Below are 17,322 nucleotides of genomic sequence, written 5' to 3'. Positions count from 1 at the left end.
ACTGCTTTTGAACTCCCTTCCATGCGAAACTTTGACTTAGTATAGTTCTACTTCCTTCAGGTCTCGATGTTAATACCGTCACTTCTGTGTAGCTCTCTTGTAATAATCGCCACTTCCAAAACAAAGTAAATAAGTCAAATATGATGCTAAGAGAATGAGAAGAGGGGATAATATACGTGCACAGAAAGTGGGAAAGAACCAACTATTAACTGTTTAGATGACTTTATATCACCTTTCAGCTGAAGTGATGTATTGAAAATGTCCCTTTGTTTTTTAGAGGGTTGTGGCTGATAAACAGGAAAAACGAAATCAGGAACGCCTGAAACGCAGAGAGGAGAGGGAGAAAGAAGAAAGGGAGAAGCTAAGGAGGTAGAGATCTGCTCTATTTTTGGCAGCATACATTTAATAGCCATTGTAGAATCTATGTAAGACTGAATTTTCTTGCGTATTTGTTTGTGTATGTATGCTTGGTGGCAAAACAGGCTGCATTTGCTGAAAATTCTGTATGAATTGAAAATTATTTGCTATTTGACTGCTTTTCTCAAGCCTATAACTCCTTGTTTCTGGTGGAAGACAGTAACTCCTCACTTAACGTTGTAGTTATGTTCCTGAAAAATGCGACTTTAAGCGAAACGATGTTAAGCAAATCCAATTTCCCCATAAGAATTAATGTAAATAGGGGGATTAGGTTCCAGGGAATTATTATTATTTTTTTTTTGCCAGACAAAAGGCATTATACTATATACGTTTTAAACAATTTTAAAGAAACAATTTAATACTACAGTCATCATTGCTGAGTATGAAGCAATGGGCGGTGTCCCCGCCTTACCCCACACAGACACAGCCCACTGGCACTGCAGGCAAGGAGCCTGAAGGTTCCTTGGCTAGGAGAAGCACCTTCCCCTAATGTGCAAGCATCAGGGGTGGGGGGGCTCAACCCTCGGCCCGCCCACTCCACCCCTTCCCCAAGTCCCCACCCTTAACCCGCCTCTTCTCTCCCACCCTTCCTCCCCCTTTACCCCACACGTTTTGCATCCCGCTCCTCCCCCCTCCTTCCCCTGCCTCCTGCTGGCGGCAATCAGCTGGTTTGCCGTGTTCAGGAGGCAGGGGAGGGAGGGGGAGCCTGCGCACCGAGTCCTCGCTTCTCCCCCCTGCCTCCTGAATGCCTCAAACCAGCTGATTGCTGCGGGCAGGAGGCGAGGGGAATGGGGGGGGGGGAGCTGATAAGGGGGCTGCCAGCTGTGGACAAAGCAGGCAGCCAAACGACGTTCTAGCGCAGCATTGCACAACTTTAAACAAGTATGTTCTGTAATGGAGCAGGGACGTAAGATCGAAACAACGTTAAGCGAGAGGACGTTAAGTGGGGAGTTACTGTACTTTTTCTATATAAGTAATGGATACAACTGGGTGAATATAAACGTGAGCAAATATTGACTTTTCGGTGTGATTTCAGACATGTAATTTTCTCTGAGAATTAACAAGTAAATTATACGTTTGGTGTCTTTTAGGGAAAATAACCTGCATAGATAGATTGGGAAGTACCTGAAATACTCAAATTAGACCTAAAAAAGAGGTTGAGTATATGATTGGCCCTTTAGGAGTGGTCCTGAATCTTCTCAGTGAAATACACAATCACTGTTTCTAGGAATTCACACGCAGACTTGTTTAAACTGCTGTTTGCATGCATTTTGTTGTGGACTTAAGAAGTCCACAGTGACTTTCTACAGCAATGTTGATGAGCTCACATGTCAGCTGTGAAATCCCCCATAAAATCAGGTGTTCTGTGCATCAGAAGAACAGAGGGTCAGTATTTTCCTTAACTCTCTAAGGTCTTCATAAAAAACAAGAGAGTTTAAATAAAATAGGGAATTTTTGTGGTATGCTATATCCAGGAAGAAAAGAGAGAAGAAGCATTTAAACAGTCAGATCAATGTAGCATTGGGAAATCTTGCTCTAAAGAGACTGTAACTCACATTTTAATAGGGCCTTTATCTTAACTGTTTCACAGAATAAGAAATGTAATGGTAAGTCGGGTTGGCAACCTTCGGCACGCCCATCAGGGTAATCCGCTTGCGGGCCGCGAGACATTTTGTTTACGTTGACCGTCCATAGGCACGGGCCCCCGCAGCTCCCAGTGGCCACTGTTTGCCATTCCTGGCCAATGGGAGCTGCGGCAGGCTGCAGGGACGTGCTCACCGCCACTTCCTGCAGCTCCCATTGGCCGGGAATGGTGAACCAGGGTCACTGGGAGCTGCGGGGGGGTCGTGCCTGTGGACGGTCAACGTAAACAAAATGTCTTGTGGCCCGCCAGCGGATCACCCTGATGGGCCGCGTGCCGAAGGTTGCCGACCCCGTGGTAAGTAATCAATTACTTTAGCTTGTTCTCATTGTAATCTGCATTTTCTAATTGTGAATATTTGTTTGTATAACAAAAACTATTCACCATTTTCCATTTGTTTCAGGTCCAGATCCCATAGCAAGAATCCCAGAAGGTATGTAATCTGCAGGAAAGGGGCACTAGTAGTGAAGCCAAGCTTTTAAAAGCTAGAACCTTTATAAATTTCATTGTCAAGCATTACTAGACTGCAGCGTCCTTGTTTAGCACCAAAGCATCATAGAGGATGGCCATTCTCAACAGATTTATCACTGTGGTATTGGACTGCGTATGCACATGTGTTCGCCCATGGCCAACACAATGTTTTTTTGTCCTCTGGTAGTAGTTAGAATATGTCGAAAGGCTTGAGTCTGTGACTGCTTGCAAGCTAATGGCCCAGGTCCTTTAGCTTAAGCAATAGACACTTGTGCTTTTAGACCCTGAGGTCCCAGGTTCAGGCTCCACAGGTGACCCATCCAGAGGTGTCAGTACTTAGGCAATGCACTTTGCCTCTTAAGCTTCAGTTGGAAGCCACTCGTTTGCTAGCCTTTCAGTAGGAAATAATTTGTAATAATAAATCTTCAGAGGTTTGAGAGCCTGCAAATATAGTCTTATGTTAATGGCCTTAAACAAGAATATAGCTCTTGTTTTAATACTTCAGTGGTATCTGGTGCATATCAGGTCTTAAATAGAAGGCTTCATAGACAACTGCAACATAAAGCACCTGCCAGAGGCTCATTGTCACTGCATCTTTCATAACATCAACATTCTGTAACTTTGTTTGTTAAATAGACTCTGTTAAATAAGCACTTTGATTTCTTTGAAGGGTAGTGGCAAAGCACCAAACATGCAGAGTCTTACCTTCATCAGCTCTAAATTTTGTTGGACTAGTCACGGGAATTTGGAGGATTCCCCCATCACTTTCCTCCTTCAGGCCAGTCTCTGAGAAATATATAATAGCTGTGATAATTGGAAACTGATCTCCGTACAGACCCGCTACCATGTACAAAGCACTAAATATTGGTATATTGGTAGAGCAGCTGACTGCCTCATTCACCATAAATCCTTTCTGTTTCCAGATCTAGGTCTCGAGATCGCCGCAGACATCGGTCTCGCTCTGCCTCCCGGGAACGAAAGAGAAGAACTCGCTCCAAATCCCGTGAGAAACGCCACCATCACAGGTCTCGCTCCAGCAGCCGCAGCAGGAGCCGCAGCCATCAGAGAAGCAGGCATAGTTCCAGGGACAGGAGCAGAGAACGCAAAAAAAGGTAAATGTTGGCCTTCTGAAATAGTTTCCCGTCCCTGATACACTGATCTGAAAACAGTTGTAACTGTTTCCAGAAACAGGGTAGAAATGTAATTGTTTACCAAGAACACTCAGGCCTGGTCTACACTGGGGGGGGATCGATCTAAGTTACGCAACTTCAGCTACATGAATAACGTAGCTGAAGTCGACGTACTTAGATTGACTTACCATGGTGTCTTCACCGCAGTGAGTCAACTGTTGCCGCTCCCCCGTCAACTCCGCCTGCGCCTCTCACGGCGGTGGAGTACAGGAGTTGATGGGAGAGCACTTGGGGGTCGATTTATCGCGTCTAGACTAGACGCGATAAATCGACGCCCACTGGATTGATCGCTGCCTGCTGATCTGGCAGGTAGTGTAGACATACCCTTAGTAATTTTAAACACCTTGTGGGGCATTTCCAGATTTCAGTCATTGTTTTAGCATGAGCGCTGATACAGAAACAGGGTTACCTTTTTGTTTGTTTTGATGCGGGGGAAACTGCTGTGACAAAGTGCAACATATTTGTCAAATTGTGAACCCTGTGCTGTACTGTGAGTGAAAATAAGCCTGAATGTTCCTGAAGACAACCTATTGTACTGCATTCCAGACAGCTTTCCTGCCTGGGAAAGGTATTTGATAGCTCATTGAAGGACTATTGCTGAGAACCATCTGTTGTGATTGTTTGTATTACTGTAGCATCTCGGAGCCCTGGTTGTGGACTAGGACCCCATTGTGCTAGGCATTGTCCAAACACAGAACAAAAAACCCCCAGCTACTGCCTCAAGAGCTTACAGTCTGGTATACGACAGGAGACAACAGATGGATACAGAAAGACAAGAGCACAAGGAAGCAGTGAGACAGTATCTGTCAGCTTGATAAGCAGTGGTCTCAGCACATGAGCAGCCAAACCACTGTTAATTTTTTTTGTAGGCATCGTGGCAAAGCAGTGCTAAGAGGAGGGTTTTGAAGGAGGATAATGAGATGATTTTGAGGAAGAGTATGGGGAGCTTCTTCCAAACATGTGGGTGAAAGCACAAAGATGCCTATTAGAAAATTTAACAAGTGGGCGATGGAGGCTGGCATCTTGGGCCACTTGTAGGTGAGGATCAGCATCTCATTCTCTAATGAGAGATGTTAGGTATGGTGGGAATAGACCATCCTTAAAAGCAACTTCTGTATGTTGTGGTAGAGAAAGGGGAGCCAGTGGAGGGTTGCAAAGAATGTGGTCAAAGCAACAGACTAGGAAAATGATCTTTGCAGCAGTATTCTGAATAGATAATCAAGGCAAAACTGTATTGTCAAGAGTAGAGAAAATGATGTTGCAGTAATTGGGACACAAGATGAGAGCTTGGATGGGAGTTTGAGCTGTGTGGATGGATAAGAAAGGCAATATTTTAGATGTTACACACAAAGAATCTGCAAGACTTAGCCTAGATTTGAGGACCTAAGGAGAGGTCTGAATCAAAAATGATACCCAGATTATAGGCCTGAGTGACGGGCAGGATTGTGGTGGTGTCCACAGAGATCAAGAAAGGAGGCAGTGAGGAAGTCTTGGTGAGAAGAAAAATAGGAGTTTTGTTTTAGCTATGTTGTATTTGAGCTGACAGCTAGACACACTCAAGGAGATGTCAGAGAGACAAGATTAGATAGTAATTTGTATAGAAGGAGATAGGTCTGGAATAGAGAGAGAGATCTGTGAATCATCAGCATCATGATAGTAGTTGAATTTATGTTTGCAAATGAGATTACAAAAATTAAATTTTAATTAAGTAATTAATTAATGGAGATATCTTATCTGGAAGAGACCTTGAAAGGTCATAGAGTCCAGCCCCCTGCCTTCACTAGCAGGACCTAGTACTGATTTTTGCCCCAGATCCCTAAGTGGCCCCCTCAAGGATTGAACTCACAACCTTGGGTTTAGCAGGCCAGTGTTCAAACCACTGAGCTATCCCTCCCCCACAAAGATAAGGTGTAGAGGGAGAAGAGAGGGCACAAAGGTCAGAGCCCTGTGGAATCTTCATAAAGTTGGGGGTCGGGGGAGGTGAGGAATATCTGATGTACGTGTTGAAGTAGTAGTTAAAGGTATAGAAGAGGGGTATGAAGAGAGTGAGTTATGGAAGCCAAGGGAGGGCATGATTTCAAGAAGTGAAATGTGGTGTGTTGTCACAGAAGGCTGACAGGTCAAGCAGGAGGATGGAGTACTGGTTCTGAGCTTTAGGAGGAATGGCTAGAGTGGTTTCAGTGGAGTGCAAGGGGATAGAAACCAGATCGGAGAAGGTATTGGACTGAATTGGACAAGAGGAACTCCAGACAGAAATTGTAGACTGTGTCCCCAAATAGCTTAGAGATGAAAGGGAGATGGGGTGATAGTTGAAGAGGCAAGTGGAATTAAGGGTGGTGTTTTTAAGATGGCAGAGACTAAAGCATGCTTGTATTGTGATGAGACAGAGTAAGAGGAGAGCCAGAGGTTGAGGGGGAAAAGTAAGGAAAGGCATAAGAGTGGGTATGAGTGAGATAAGGGTGTGGGATGGGATCACAGTGACAAGTGGAGAGGTTACAGGAGGAGAGCAGACTAGAAACTTCTGTGACAAAGGGGAAGGAGGTGAGAAGTGTAGGACAGGAAAGGGAAGCCAAGGTAAAGGGAGGGGGAAGTTCATATGTTGTATCTTGTCAGTTTTCTCTTGAGAGAAGTCTGAGATCCTGTGTGGGGAGAGAGGTGGAGGCAGGAGGAGGGGAAGTTTTGAGGAGTCAGTCAAAGTTGGCAAAAAGATGGGTGGGGTTTTGGGTGTAGGATTCAATTAATGTGGGAAGTGGAGTTGCTTAGTAGGGAAACTGGCAGAACAGAAGGAGGGGAGAATGAATTTGTAGCAGAGGAAGTCAGCCTGGTCACTGAATTTCCTCCAGAGATGTTCTGCAGTGTGTGAGCAGGAGCTGAGGAACTGGATGTCAGGGGTGAGCCAGGGCTGTGGATTGGCAGGACGGGCCTTGTGATAGGAGGGGCAAAAGAGGAGAAGGTGGGGAAGTGTGAAGCAAGGAGCTAATCAAACACCTCAGTAGAAGAAAGTAGAAGAAAGACAGGAAGAAGAAGGCTAAGAAGATACAACTCATCAACACGGATGGATTGGAAGTCATGGAATGGCTGATTGACAGAGCGGCGAACTGTTGATTTTTTGAATGACTCAACTACTGGCACATCCTCATGGATGAATGGTTTTTTCTAAACAAGGGGGACAGGCATGACTTGTGGAAGGGGCTGGAGTTTCCCAGAGGAGCATTTGGCAGAGCGACAGCAACTGAAGAGTGGGGTACTGTTCTGTGCTAGGGCCCAACCATCACCATGCAAAGGAGAACTTGCAGGGGTGGGGTGGGCAGGATGGACGCTGCCCAGCCTGAAATGCTGGCAAACCTTAAACTCACAAAAGGGGAGAGATCAGACATAGGGAAGTTGAATCTTAAGACTTTGTCGTTTTCAAAGATCTCTGTCTCAAGTGCTTTAAGTGTTTATAGTTAGTTTGTGAGATTTTTCTTTTAAAAGAGGAGAGCAGATGCTTGTCTGACACTGGCTTTGTCTGGACTGACAGAGGAGTGGGTTGGGCCATTTCACACCACCCAGCTGACGGGGAGGCTCCTCAGGCTCAGTCAACTAAGTCTGGCCATTTGTAAGTCCTAGCATCAGCTTGGGCATCTGGTTCCAGGGTCTGTCCAGGTTGACCTAGGAGACCTAATGTGCCTAAAGGGGCTCTCTGGCCACTGGATCTGGTTTCCAAAGGATCATGTTCAGCAGAGCCAGGATCTGGAGCTGCAAAATCCGAGATCTGGGGCTGCAGCAAAGCATGGGTCCAGGCTACAAAAGGGGGAAAAAATCAAAATTTTACAGCTAAGCATAGATGAGTGCCTGGCAAGTATGTATCCAGAGCCAGAACCAACATGGATCCTGAGTGATAACATGGATCCAGATTCAACAGCCAGAAATGAGTAACTGCCAAGCATGGTTGCCAAGAAGAGATCAAATTGCCTGGGATGTAGCCAGCATGAGAATCGGACATCTTTGACTATTGAGTGTCATTTGTTTAGTGGCTCTGCACCACTAAGACCGTGGTACTGAAATTCCAACACCATGATCTTTGCAGAACTACTTGCCTTATTGATTCTGTACCCAATATAGTGGCTTGAGGAAACAAATTCAGCGTGGAAGCCCTCACAACACTGGAAAGGTGGGGAAGAACAAGATTCTGATCAGATCCAGGATGGTGGATCTCTGTTACAGGGATAGTGTTTTAAACATTGTGCTTCCTGTTTGGCCATTTTCAGATGCACACACTCAGTGCCCTGCATGGCTGTTTCCCAAGGAGAGGGTGTTTCTCTTTCTGATGCTCCATCAAATTCAGCGGTCCAGAGCCAGGTTTGCAAGATACAGATGCTGAGATCTGGATGAGAGACTCCCTTCAGATGCGAGGGTCTATACCCACTAAAGTTCTATTGATTCTGAGATATTTCAAGGATCCAAAGATTTCTCTGCTGTGCAGCCTTTGTAGGAGAGAGAGGTTACAGTGTCAGAGAAATCTGATCCAGAAAGGTTTGCCTTTTGGCTTCCAACCCTCTTTGTAGCCCTAAATGCAAAGGCAAAAAATATACTGAAGTCCTTCCCACACAGGGAACTAAAAAGCATGTTGCCAAGGTTCTGCAGAGAAGATACAGTGCTGTAGGACCTATTTAGATTTAGAGATGTGTATGATGGGCTTTGAGGCCCACTCTGATATCTCCTAGATCAGTGGCTCTTAACCTTTCCAGACTACTGTACCCTTTCAGGAATCTGATTTGTTTTGTTTACCCCCAATTTTCACCTCATTTGAAAAGTACTTGCTTACAAAATCTGACATAAAAATACAAATGTGTCACAACATGCTGTTACTGAAAAATTGCTTACTTTCTCATTTTTACCATGGAATAGAAATATTGTACTTACATTTTAGTGTATAGAGCGATATAAACAAGTCATTATATGAAATTTTAGTTTGTACTGATTTTGCTAGTGCTTTTTACGTAGCCTGTTGTAAAACTAGGCAGATATCTAGATGAGTTGATGTACCCTTTGGAAGACCTATGCGTATCCCCAGGGGTACGTGTACCACTGTTCTAGAGCAGACCTAAATAGACACATGGATCAATCAACATGACCTCTCGCAAGAGAAAATTTTATTAGAATAATATTGGGCTCTGTATACCTAGCTTCTGGTTCTAAATGAGGAAGGAGTACAGTGTCTGGGATTGGCTACCAGTGACATTACTCCTCCCCCCCATGAGTAGTAGAAACACGGATAGGCACCAATACTTAGCTTTACTAAGCCTTCCTTGGCTCTAATAGAGTACTCTGGTCCAATGGAGCAGTTGACCCGCATTTCAGGTCTCAGTAAACCTAGCTTCTGTTCTTTCCAATTTGGAAGGACAATTTGAACGTAAGGGTTGAAACATTCATTGCCTACACTTTTGCAGCATTTAAGGTTTATTTCCTGGGCACAGTGTGAATGAGGTTTGCCACCTATCATACAGTGTGGTAACAGGACTACATGGCATGGAGCAGACTGCTTGCTGGTTGTACTAATATCCTGAGGGACATCATACTTCTGAGTTCCAGAGAAAGAGCTCTTTTTAATTTCCAGAAATGTTCGACTTACCCCCCTTTCTATGCAATTGTTGCATTTTTATTTCTTTATACATATTTCTTACTGGAGTCAAAGAAGATCTCTATCAGTAAAGCTGTACCTTTCCGATTGCCATTTCTACGGCAACAAGCATTGCCTGGCTGTCATGACTCTTGAATGTTTGGGTGTTTGTCTCTATATAGACTTGATCCTCCATGTGTCTAGATGGTTCTTCCCTAGTAGTTTGCACAACTTTCATACTCATTTAGAAGATTTGTGGTCACTAAAGCCTTGATATATTCCAGACCTGTAAGCTTGTCTGCAGTTGGCAGGTTCCTTATCTATGCAGTTACTTGATAGCTTTAATACCAGGTTATGTCTGAGACTTCAGCAGAATCTTCAGGGTTCTACAACCTTTTCTAGGAACTCCTCAGCTACAATGCCTCAGTATCTTCCAGATGCAAGATTTCATAAGATGGGGGGAAGAGCATGCTCTCCATGGAATTCTTTATCTTCCGGCTGTGTGCAGTAATAATCCTAGAGGGTGGAAAGGAATCTTCACCTTCATCTCCATCCACTCCCAGGTTTGTGATCTTGGTGGAAGATGTAGCTCCATGTAAAGATACAGCAGCTGAGTGAAAGATTACCCTGACCAGCCAGGCTCTTCTCCCCGCCATCAAATGCAAATCTGTCTAAATTACGATGGACAGCATTACATTAATGTATCTGTCACACCACTGAAGAGGAATTTGCTCTAACCAGTTCTTACAGGGAAATTTCCTGTTCCAAAGTCCAATACCTTCATTGGATTGGTCCTATGTCTCATCTACCAGGGAAAGAAGATGTATTGACTGATTCTTTACCTTTACTCTATGAAGCTCTTTCAGTTCCCCATCTGAACAGTTCCTAAATTGGTGAACTTGATAAGGCTTCCTTGACTGTTGTTTTAGACTATTGCATTTGGGATAGTTGTTTGTTTTTTGTTTGTTCGTTTTAAGAAGAAACTCCTGCCAAAGGACATCTGGTTGTCATCTCTATTCCAACATCTGATACACATTAACAGCCTTTCTTCGCTTAGTAATAACTTTCTCTGTGACAGGGTTGCTCTGTGTACCTCTAGAGCTGCTTGGGGTAGTTATTTTGCGGTTAAGAGCTGCATTAAAGTAGACTAAATTCTCCATTGTAATGCTTAGGATGTACTGCTAATGCTGCAGAAGAATAGGTTCATTTGTCTCACCCTAGGGTGTTACAATCACACAGGACATGCTAGATGGGAACTTTTTTTCTCATTAAGCTCAGAGGTTTCCATTTAAACATTGGTCAGATGTTCTCTGGACTGTATCTCTATGAAGATACTATTCTTGATAGTTTCTGAGATACAAGCCTAATGACTATCTGTACTATCGCCTTTTAAGTTTCATTCTTACAGAACAGGTGGTCCTGCCCTCATGTCTATCCTAATTGAGATGCCTGGGCTTTCCATCTTACTCTGACTACTTGCATGTCTATATGTCCCTAAGCCTCATTTACGTTCAATGAAGAATTATAAAAATGTAGGACGTCCACCCCCCCATGCTGAGGAAGGATTAAATATACTGCAACATCCCTGACAGATGTTTGTCTAACCAGTTCTTAAAACCCTCAATTTATATGGATTTCACAGGCTCCTAGATAACCTGTCCCAGTGCTTTACTAACATTGGATATTAGGAAAAGCTTTCTAACTATAATCTAAATGTCTCTTGCTGCAAACAAAGTCAATTAGCTTTTGGTATCATACTTTGTATATTCAGAAAACGTTGCCATTATTTATATGGGGCCAAAGCTTATCTATAAGATCTTCAAGCCCTTGGAGAGATGGAGCTGATATAAGAGGAGTCAGGCCCTCATGGTCCAAAGATTGTCCATGTAAAATGCATTGTTTCACAATTCTCACCTGACATGGCTTCAGTCTCCTGGAACTGTCAGCCCTCATCCAGGACAAAGGCAGCATCCATGGCATACCTTCACACTGTCATCATCACATCATGTTTCATGACTGTTACTGTACCTATATATGTGGTTTTGTTATATTTTGGGGTTTTTAGCAAATGGGTCATTAAGACTACTTCGAGTGCTTACACATGTCCATTCCAGTTTAGGTGTGTGCATGCCCTGACTACAGTTGCCAGAATTTTTCCCCTTTGTGGCATATGTTGGGTCAGCTCTAGCACCCTGTGGTGTTGCACGCTCATAGCTAGAGCCCTGCGTGGATACAAAATTAGTATTCGCATCCATCTGCAATCTGCAAAAATGATCTGCGGATATCCACATCCGCAGATGTAAATATAAAGTGAATATCAGCGGATTTACAGGGCTCTACTCATACCGTCGATGTGAAGGGTCCTACCGACCCCACTTCACCTCCATTCCTTCTTTCTGCCTGTGATGGTTGCTGGAATTCCTCATTGCTTAGGCAATTTTCTCCTTGTTTTCCAACTGACTCTCCTGCTTCCTCAGTGCCTGGACCCACCTTACCTCAGATCGTTGGGTTCTAAGCACAGTAGAAATGGGATACACTATCCAATTTTTGTCTGCCCCACCCCCACCCTCCCATCCATCTTCAGGGACCCTTCTCACAAGCAACTCTTAGAAAAAGTTCAGTCCCTCCTTTGGGTGGGAGCTGTGAAAGAGATTCCATTCCACTTAAGAGGAAAGGGGTTGTATTCCTGTTACTTCCTAATTCTGGGAGCCAAGGGTCTCAGGCCAATACTAGATCTGCATCATCTCAACCACTATCTCAAGAACTTAAATTTCACGTGCTCTCGTTGGTTTCCATCGTTTACTCACTGGGAGTGGTATGCTGTCCTCCATCTAATGGATGCATACTTCCACATATCAATCTTCCAAGGCCACAGAAGGTTCCTAAGATTTGTCATGAACCAAGTTCATTACCAGTTTGCGCTTCTTCCGTTCAGCCTGTCAGCCGCCACACCGGTCTTCACCAAATGTCATCACCCGCCTAGCTAGAGACAACACCAACTTCGGGTGTGCAGTCTTGCAGTCAGCCTGTCCTTGAACTACAAGCCCATCTCCTGTACAACTGCTTGTGAGTCACCTAAATTGGAATGGACATGTGCAAGCACCTGAAGGAGAAAAAAAAAAGTTATTAACCTTTCTGTAATTGTTGTTCTCCAAGAGGTGTTGCACAAGTCCATTCCAAAACCCACCGTCAGTCCCCTTTCATCAGAGTCAGTTGGTAAGAAGAAACTTAAGGGGAGCAGGATCGGCAGGGCCCTTTATACCAATGGTATGAGTGCACAACACCAGAGAGTGCTTGGAACCAACTTGATGGATACCACTAGGGGAAAAAATTCCGGCAACTGTGCTCAGGGTGTGCACATACCTAAATTGCAATGGACATGTGCAACACCTCTCTAAGAACAACAGTTACAGAAAGGTTAGTAACCAGAGGGGTTTTTTGTTTTTGTTTTAGTTTTTTGAGAAAGCAAGAAGTTTAGTCACTTCTGTTCACTCTATGCAGAACTAATGCTTGTTTTAAGTGTTCTGTTGACCTTGTTTACCTAGAACTCCTCAGCCTACCTTCTTGAAGGTTGAACTGCTTACTAAACTCCCACAAGCAGGAATGTATAGATGCCACTCAGAAGAAATGAAGGTTATTTACCTGTAACCAGAATTCTTCTAGATGAGTCTCTGCATATTCTCTCTCACTCCCTCCCTCCCTCTCTCCCTACTTCTGGAATGGCTCAGGTTAAGAATTCCCAAAGTAGTCGAAAGAACTGGAGAGCAGTTAGGACCACTTTCCCTTTCTACCCTCAAAACTCTCCAGGGTGGGTGGAGGAGAGAGGAGTGAATGGCCTCAACAGGCACTGCTTTCCAGAAGGTACTGAAAGCTCACAGCACAGGTGCCATGATTCCCATAGTGTGAATATCCAGAGGCTCATCTGGTCCAGCTACAGGTAAGTAACCTTCATTTCCATGCTTTCCTGCAAGGTTGTCCCCAGAGGGGTTGAACTAGAAGCCAAGTTCCCACTGGCTTGGTGGAGCTCTGGGGAGCAACTTGGGGGGTGGGGTGCACAGTAGGGCTCACACTGATTTTGGGGTGTAAGGTCTCTGGGACGTGGCACCCTAAGTCACAAGGTAGAGTGTCAAACAGGTCTGAACCTGAATGTGTATCCGTAGTCCCAGAGCTAGAGACAGTGACTAGATTCTATCCAGACCCAGTTGATTTGGAACTGCAGTGGGATGTGGTGATTGGATCCACTCACAACAGACTAACCATACAAGGTGGTAACTGGGCCAGGTTGTAACAAGTCTTATCTGTTCTTAATTCTTTGGTCTGTAGTTTGTTACTCTGTGTGATTGATACTAGGTACTTCTATATGACCCTCCATCTGAGGGCCTTGAGATGTGTTTTAAATATTTAAGCTTCAAAAAACTCCTGTAGAGTAATCTCCATTTTACAGGCGGGGGAACTGAGGTTGTGACTTGTCCAAGCTCAAAAAGGAATTCTGCATCAAAACTTGATAACAGATTGTAGATCTTCTTTCTTACAGTCTTGTCCTTTGAAGAGTTAAGATAATAGACACTAATACAAACTCTCAACACCATTCTATTAGTGGAGACAGGGCAATTCCCTATACTAGTTTTAAGTACACAGAATTTCTTGACCACTATAATAATTTCCCTTTCCATCATTTAGGTTTTTATAACAGTACCACTGAAGCTTTCCAATATCACTTACAAAGAGCCTTTTAATCTATAGAGTCGAAGTGCTTTACAAAGGGGAGTAAGTATTAACCCCTTATACAGGGCTGGGAATATGAGAGAGAGATTTTTACTTGACTAAAGCTATATCACAAATCTGCAGTAGAAAATTCCTGTGGCTGTCTGGCAGAGTTCTTGGAAGTTCAAATAATCATAGTTAAGCATCTAAAAAATAAAATAAAGCATGCAGCTTTCCTAAAATTACTCAAAAATGCTAATTTTCATGAGAGGACCAATGAATAAAACAACTCTGGAGTCTGTAAACGAAGCTGTTCTTGAGGGATGGCATTCCAAAAACTAGAAGACTTCAGTAGTTTGCTTTCTGTATGTAAAAAGAAGAAAAGGAAAAACCTTTCATATCTCAAACTCACTTTAAAATTGCTCTGTGTTATCAACCTCAAAGTATGCCAGAAAATTCTCCTTGGACTAAAGACCACACATGAGAAAATTCAGGCAGAAACTTTTATTGATGAAAGTTTCAGGGGAAGGGGTCAAAATCAGGATTAATGAAAAGCGAGTTCCAACCTTAAGCTTAGCTCCATAATAAATGTACTTCAAAAATGCTGCCTCTGCTAGTCTGTTTTGAAATTGGATATGGGGGTCTGTCTCTCCTGATGGCTTCTCATGTATTTGTCTATATGGAACCAAACTGGGTATGTCTGTGAAAGATATAAATACAAAATTTTAACAAAACGTTTTCTTTGTGGCAGCAACAGATTCATGACTAATTTGGGTTCTCAAATGTATTGCACTTTTCAGATCCTCAAAAGAAAGATCTTCCAGAGACAAAGAACGATCAAGAGATCATGACAGAACATCGCGTGACAAAGACAGGAGCTCAAGAGAGAGGTCACCCCGAGATAACAAAGACAGGAAACGTTCATATGAAAGTGCTAATGGCCGATCAGAAGACCGGAGGAGCTCAGAGGAGCGCGAAGCAGGGGAGATATAACTGCTGTACAGTCACCGGATCCTCTAGCTTCCTATGGAGTTGCATACTATGGTTTAGTTTACAGTTGTTCAAAGGGACACCAGTGAGCAGTTCCAGACACTGATCCAGCTAGGGTAGATGTACAGTATATAAAAGTGGTTATAACTAAGTCTGAATTGAACCCCTTCAATTGATGATGCCTAAAGCTGTGTCCTTGACTTTGACCAAGCTGTAAAACGTCTCTGAACGATTTCTCTTTATCCAGGATGACAGTTTTATTTACCAAGGTGCAGATCTCACTGTTTTACTCTCCTTTCCAAAGCAAGTTAAATAGTGACAAATTATATTGCAGTACTTGCCTTGGGTGCTCTCAAACCTTTATAAAATTCTCTAATTCTGGTCCAGTCCAAACAGCAGCATTGAAGGCTTTTTTAAGAGGGCGGGTGGGTACTAAACTTTTATTCTAAGGTTGTTTCCCAATGATTGTATGGGAACCTAGGAGTTGGTTACAGTCAGAGCATTTAGGCTGGAATATGTGCCAGAGAAAGCTGAAATGTCGTTTTTTACAGTGCCTATTTAGACTGGGGAATTGAACAGCTGTTGCATTACATCTTTTTTTTATTTTATTGAAATTTTGAAATCCAAGCCAGTCCCATCTCTCTGTACCATTTGGTATGTGTTCAGTATATTTGGGTTTTTTTCCATAAGGACTTTTTCTGCTTTTTCTTGTGGGATGTAGGCTGTACATCCTTAATTGTAAAAATAAATAAAATAAAAAAATTAAAAAATAAACTGCATTGTCCGGTAAGTTAACATTGAGCACCTTGGTGTCTCAAGGTGAATGTGGCTAATTATTTGTGTATGTTCTTTAGTTAGGTCAGTTGTATGAGAAGAAACAGTACAGAACTTTCTCATTTGGAGGAAAATGTTTTAAATACACAACTCTACAACTGGAAGTTCTGTCTTTCTGATGAGACCTAAAACAGACCATGGCTACTCCAAGATCATGAAGAGACAAAAGCTCTTAAAATCATAGTGTCCTGGCTGTTACCATGTATACCTTTAGCAGCTTCAACTTAGAAAAGTTAGTCTTTACTTTCTTCTCCTAAAAATGAACATTGTATTGCTGACACAGAATGTGATCCATGTTCCACCCCAGAGGCAGTTGCGTTTCAGTTGAGAGTGAATGATTCCTTATAAAGGGATTATAGAATCATAGAATATCAGGGTTGGAAGGGACCTCAGGAGGTCATCTAGTCCAACCCCCTGCTCAAAGCAGGACCAATCCCCAACTAAATCATCCCAGCCAGGGCTTTGTCAAGCCTGACCTTAAAATCTCTAAGGAAGGAGATTCCACCACCTCCCTAGGTAACCCATTCCAGTGCTTCACCACCCTCCTAGTGAAAAAGTTTTTTCTTAATATCCAACCTAAACCTCCCCACTGCAACTTGAGACCATTACTCCTTGTTGTGTCATCTGGTATCACTGTGAACAGTCTAGATCCATCCTCTTTGGAACCCCCTTTCAGTAGTTGAAAGCAGCTATCAGATCCCCCCTCATTCTTCTCTTCTGCAGACTAAATCCCAGTTCCCTCAGCCTCTCCTCATAAGTCATGTGCTCCAGCCCCCTAATAATTTGTGTTGCCCTCTGCTGGACTCTTTCCAATTTTTCCACCTCCTTGTAGTGTGGGGCCCAAAACTGGACACAGTACTCCAGATGAGGCCTCACCAATGCCGAATAGAGGGGAATGATCACGTCCCTCGATCTTCTGGCAATGCTCCTACTTATTCAGCCCAAAATGCCGTTAGCCTTCTTGGCAACAAGGGCACACTGTTGACTCATATCCAGCTTCTCGTCCACTAGCCGCTCGGTTCCTAGTCTGTAGCATTGCATGGGATTCTTCCGTCCTAAGTGCAGGACTCTCCACTTGTCCTTGTTGAACCTCATGCGATTTCTTTTGGCCAAATCCTCTAATTTGTCTGGGTCCCTCTGTATCCTATCCCTACCCTCCAGCGTATCTACCACTCCTCCCAGTTTAGTGTCATGTGCAAACTTGCTGAGGGTGCAATCCGCGCCATCCTCCAGCTCATTAATGAAGATATTGAACAAAACCGGCCCCAGAACCGACCCTTGGGGCACTCCACTTGATACCAGCTGCCAACTAGACATGGAGCCGTTGATCACTACCCGTTGAGCCCAACGATCTAGCCAGCTTTCTAGCTACTTTATAGTCCATTCATCCAGCCCATACTTCTTTAACTTGCTGGCAAGAATACTGTGGGAGACCATATCAAAAGCTTTGCTAAAGTCAAGGAATAACACAT

At 43.6% G+C, this 17,322-nt stretch overlaps 1 protein-coding gene across 5 annotated transcripts in view; it reads left to right on the top strand.

Annotated features, from left to right (window-relative positions):
* LOC112115903 (putative RNA-binding protein Luc7-like 2) overlaps window positions 1-16,223 on the top strand; it is a 79,338-nt gene extending 63,115 nt beyond the window's left edge. For 3 of the 5 annotated variants that reach the window (XM_026661350.2, XM_026661348.2, XM_026661349.2), the window contains 4 exons: window positions 278-369; window positions 2,463-2,492; window positions 3,454-3,642; window positions 14,827-16,222. In XM_026661350.2, the coding sequence (XP_026517135.1) occupies window positions 278-369; window positions 2,463-2,492; window positions 3,454-3,642; window positions 14,827-15,019 (504 nt within the window). In that variant the 3' untranslated portion in view covers window positions 15,020-16,222. Of the gene's footprint in view, window positions 1-277; window positions 370-2,462; window positions 2,493-3,453; window positions 3,643-14,826 lie in introns of all 5 variants that reach the window. The other 2 variants (XM_026661345.2, XM_026661346.2) reach the window with 1 other exon arrangement.
* Window positions 16,224-17,322: the final 1,099 nt, after the last annotated feature.

The sequence above is a fragment of the Terrapene carolina genome, unplaced genomic scaffold, assembly GCF_002925995.2.
Source record: "Terrapene carolina triunguis isolate 2854851 unplaced genomic scaffold, T_m_triunguis-2.0 Scaffold1018, whole genome shotgun sequence".
Lineage (NCBI taxonomy): Eukaryota > Metazoa > Chordata > Testudines > Emydidae > Terrapene > Terrapene triunguis.
The sequence above is the reverse complement of the archived record's forward strand: the minus strand, read 5'-3'. Positions and strand labels throughout refer to the sequence as shown.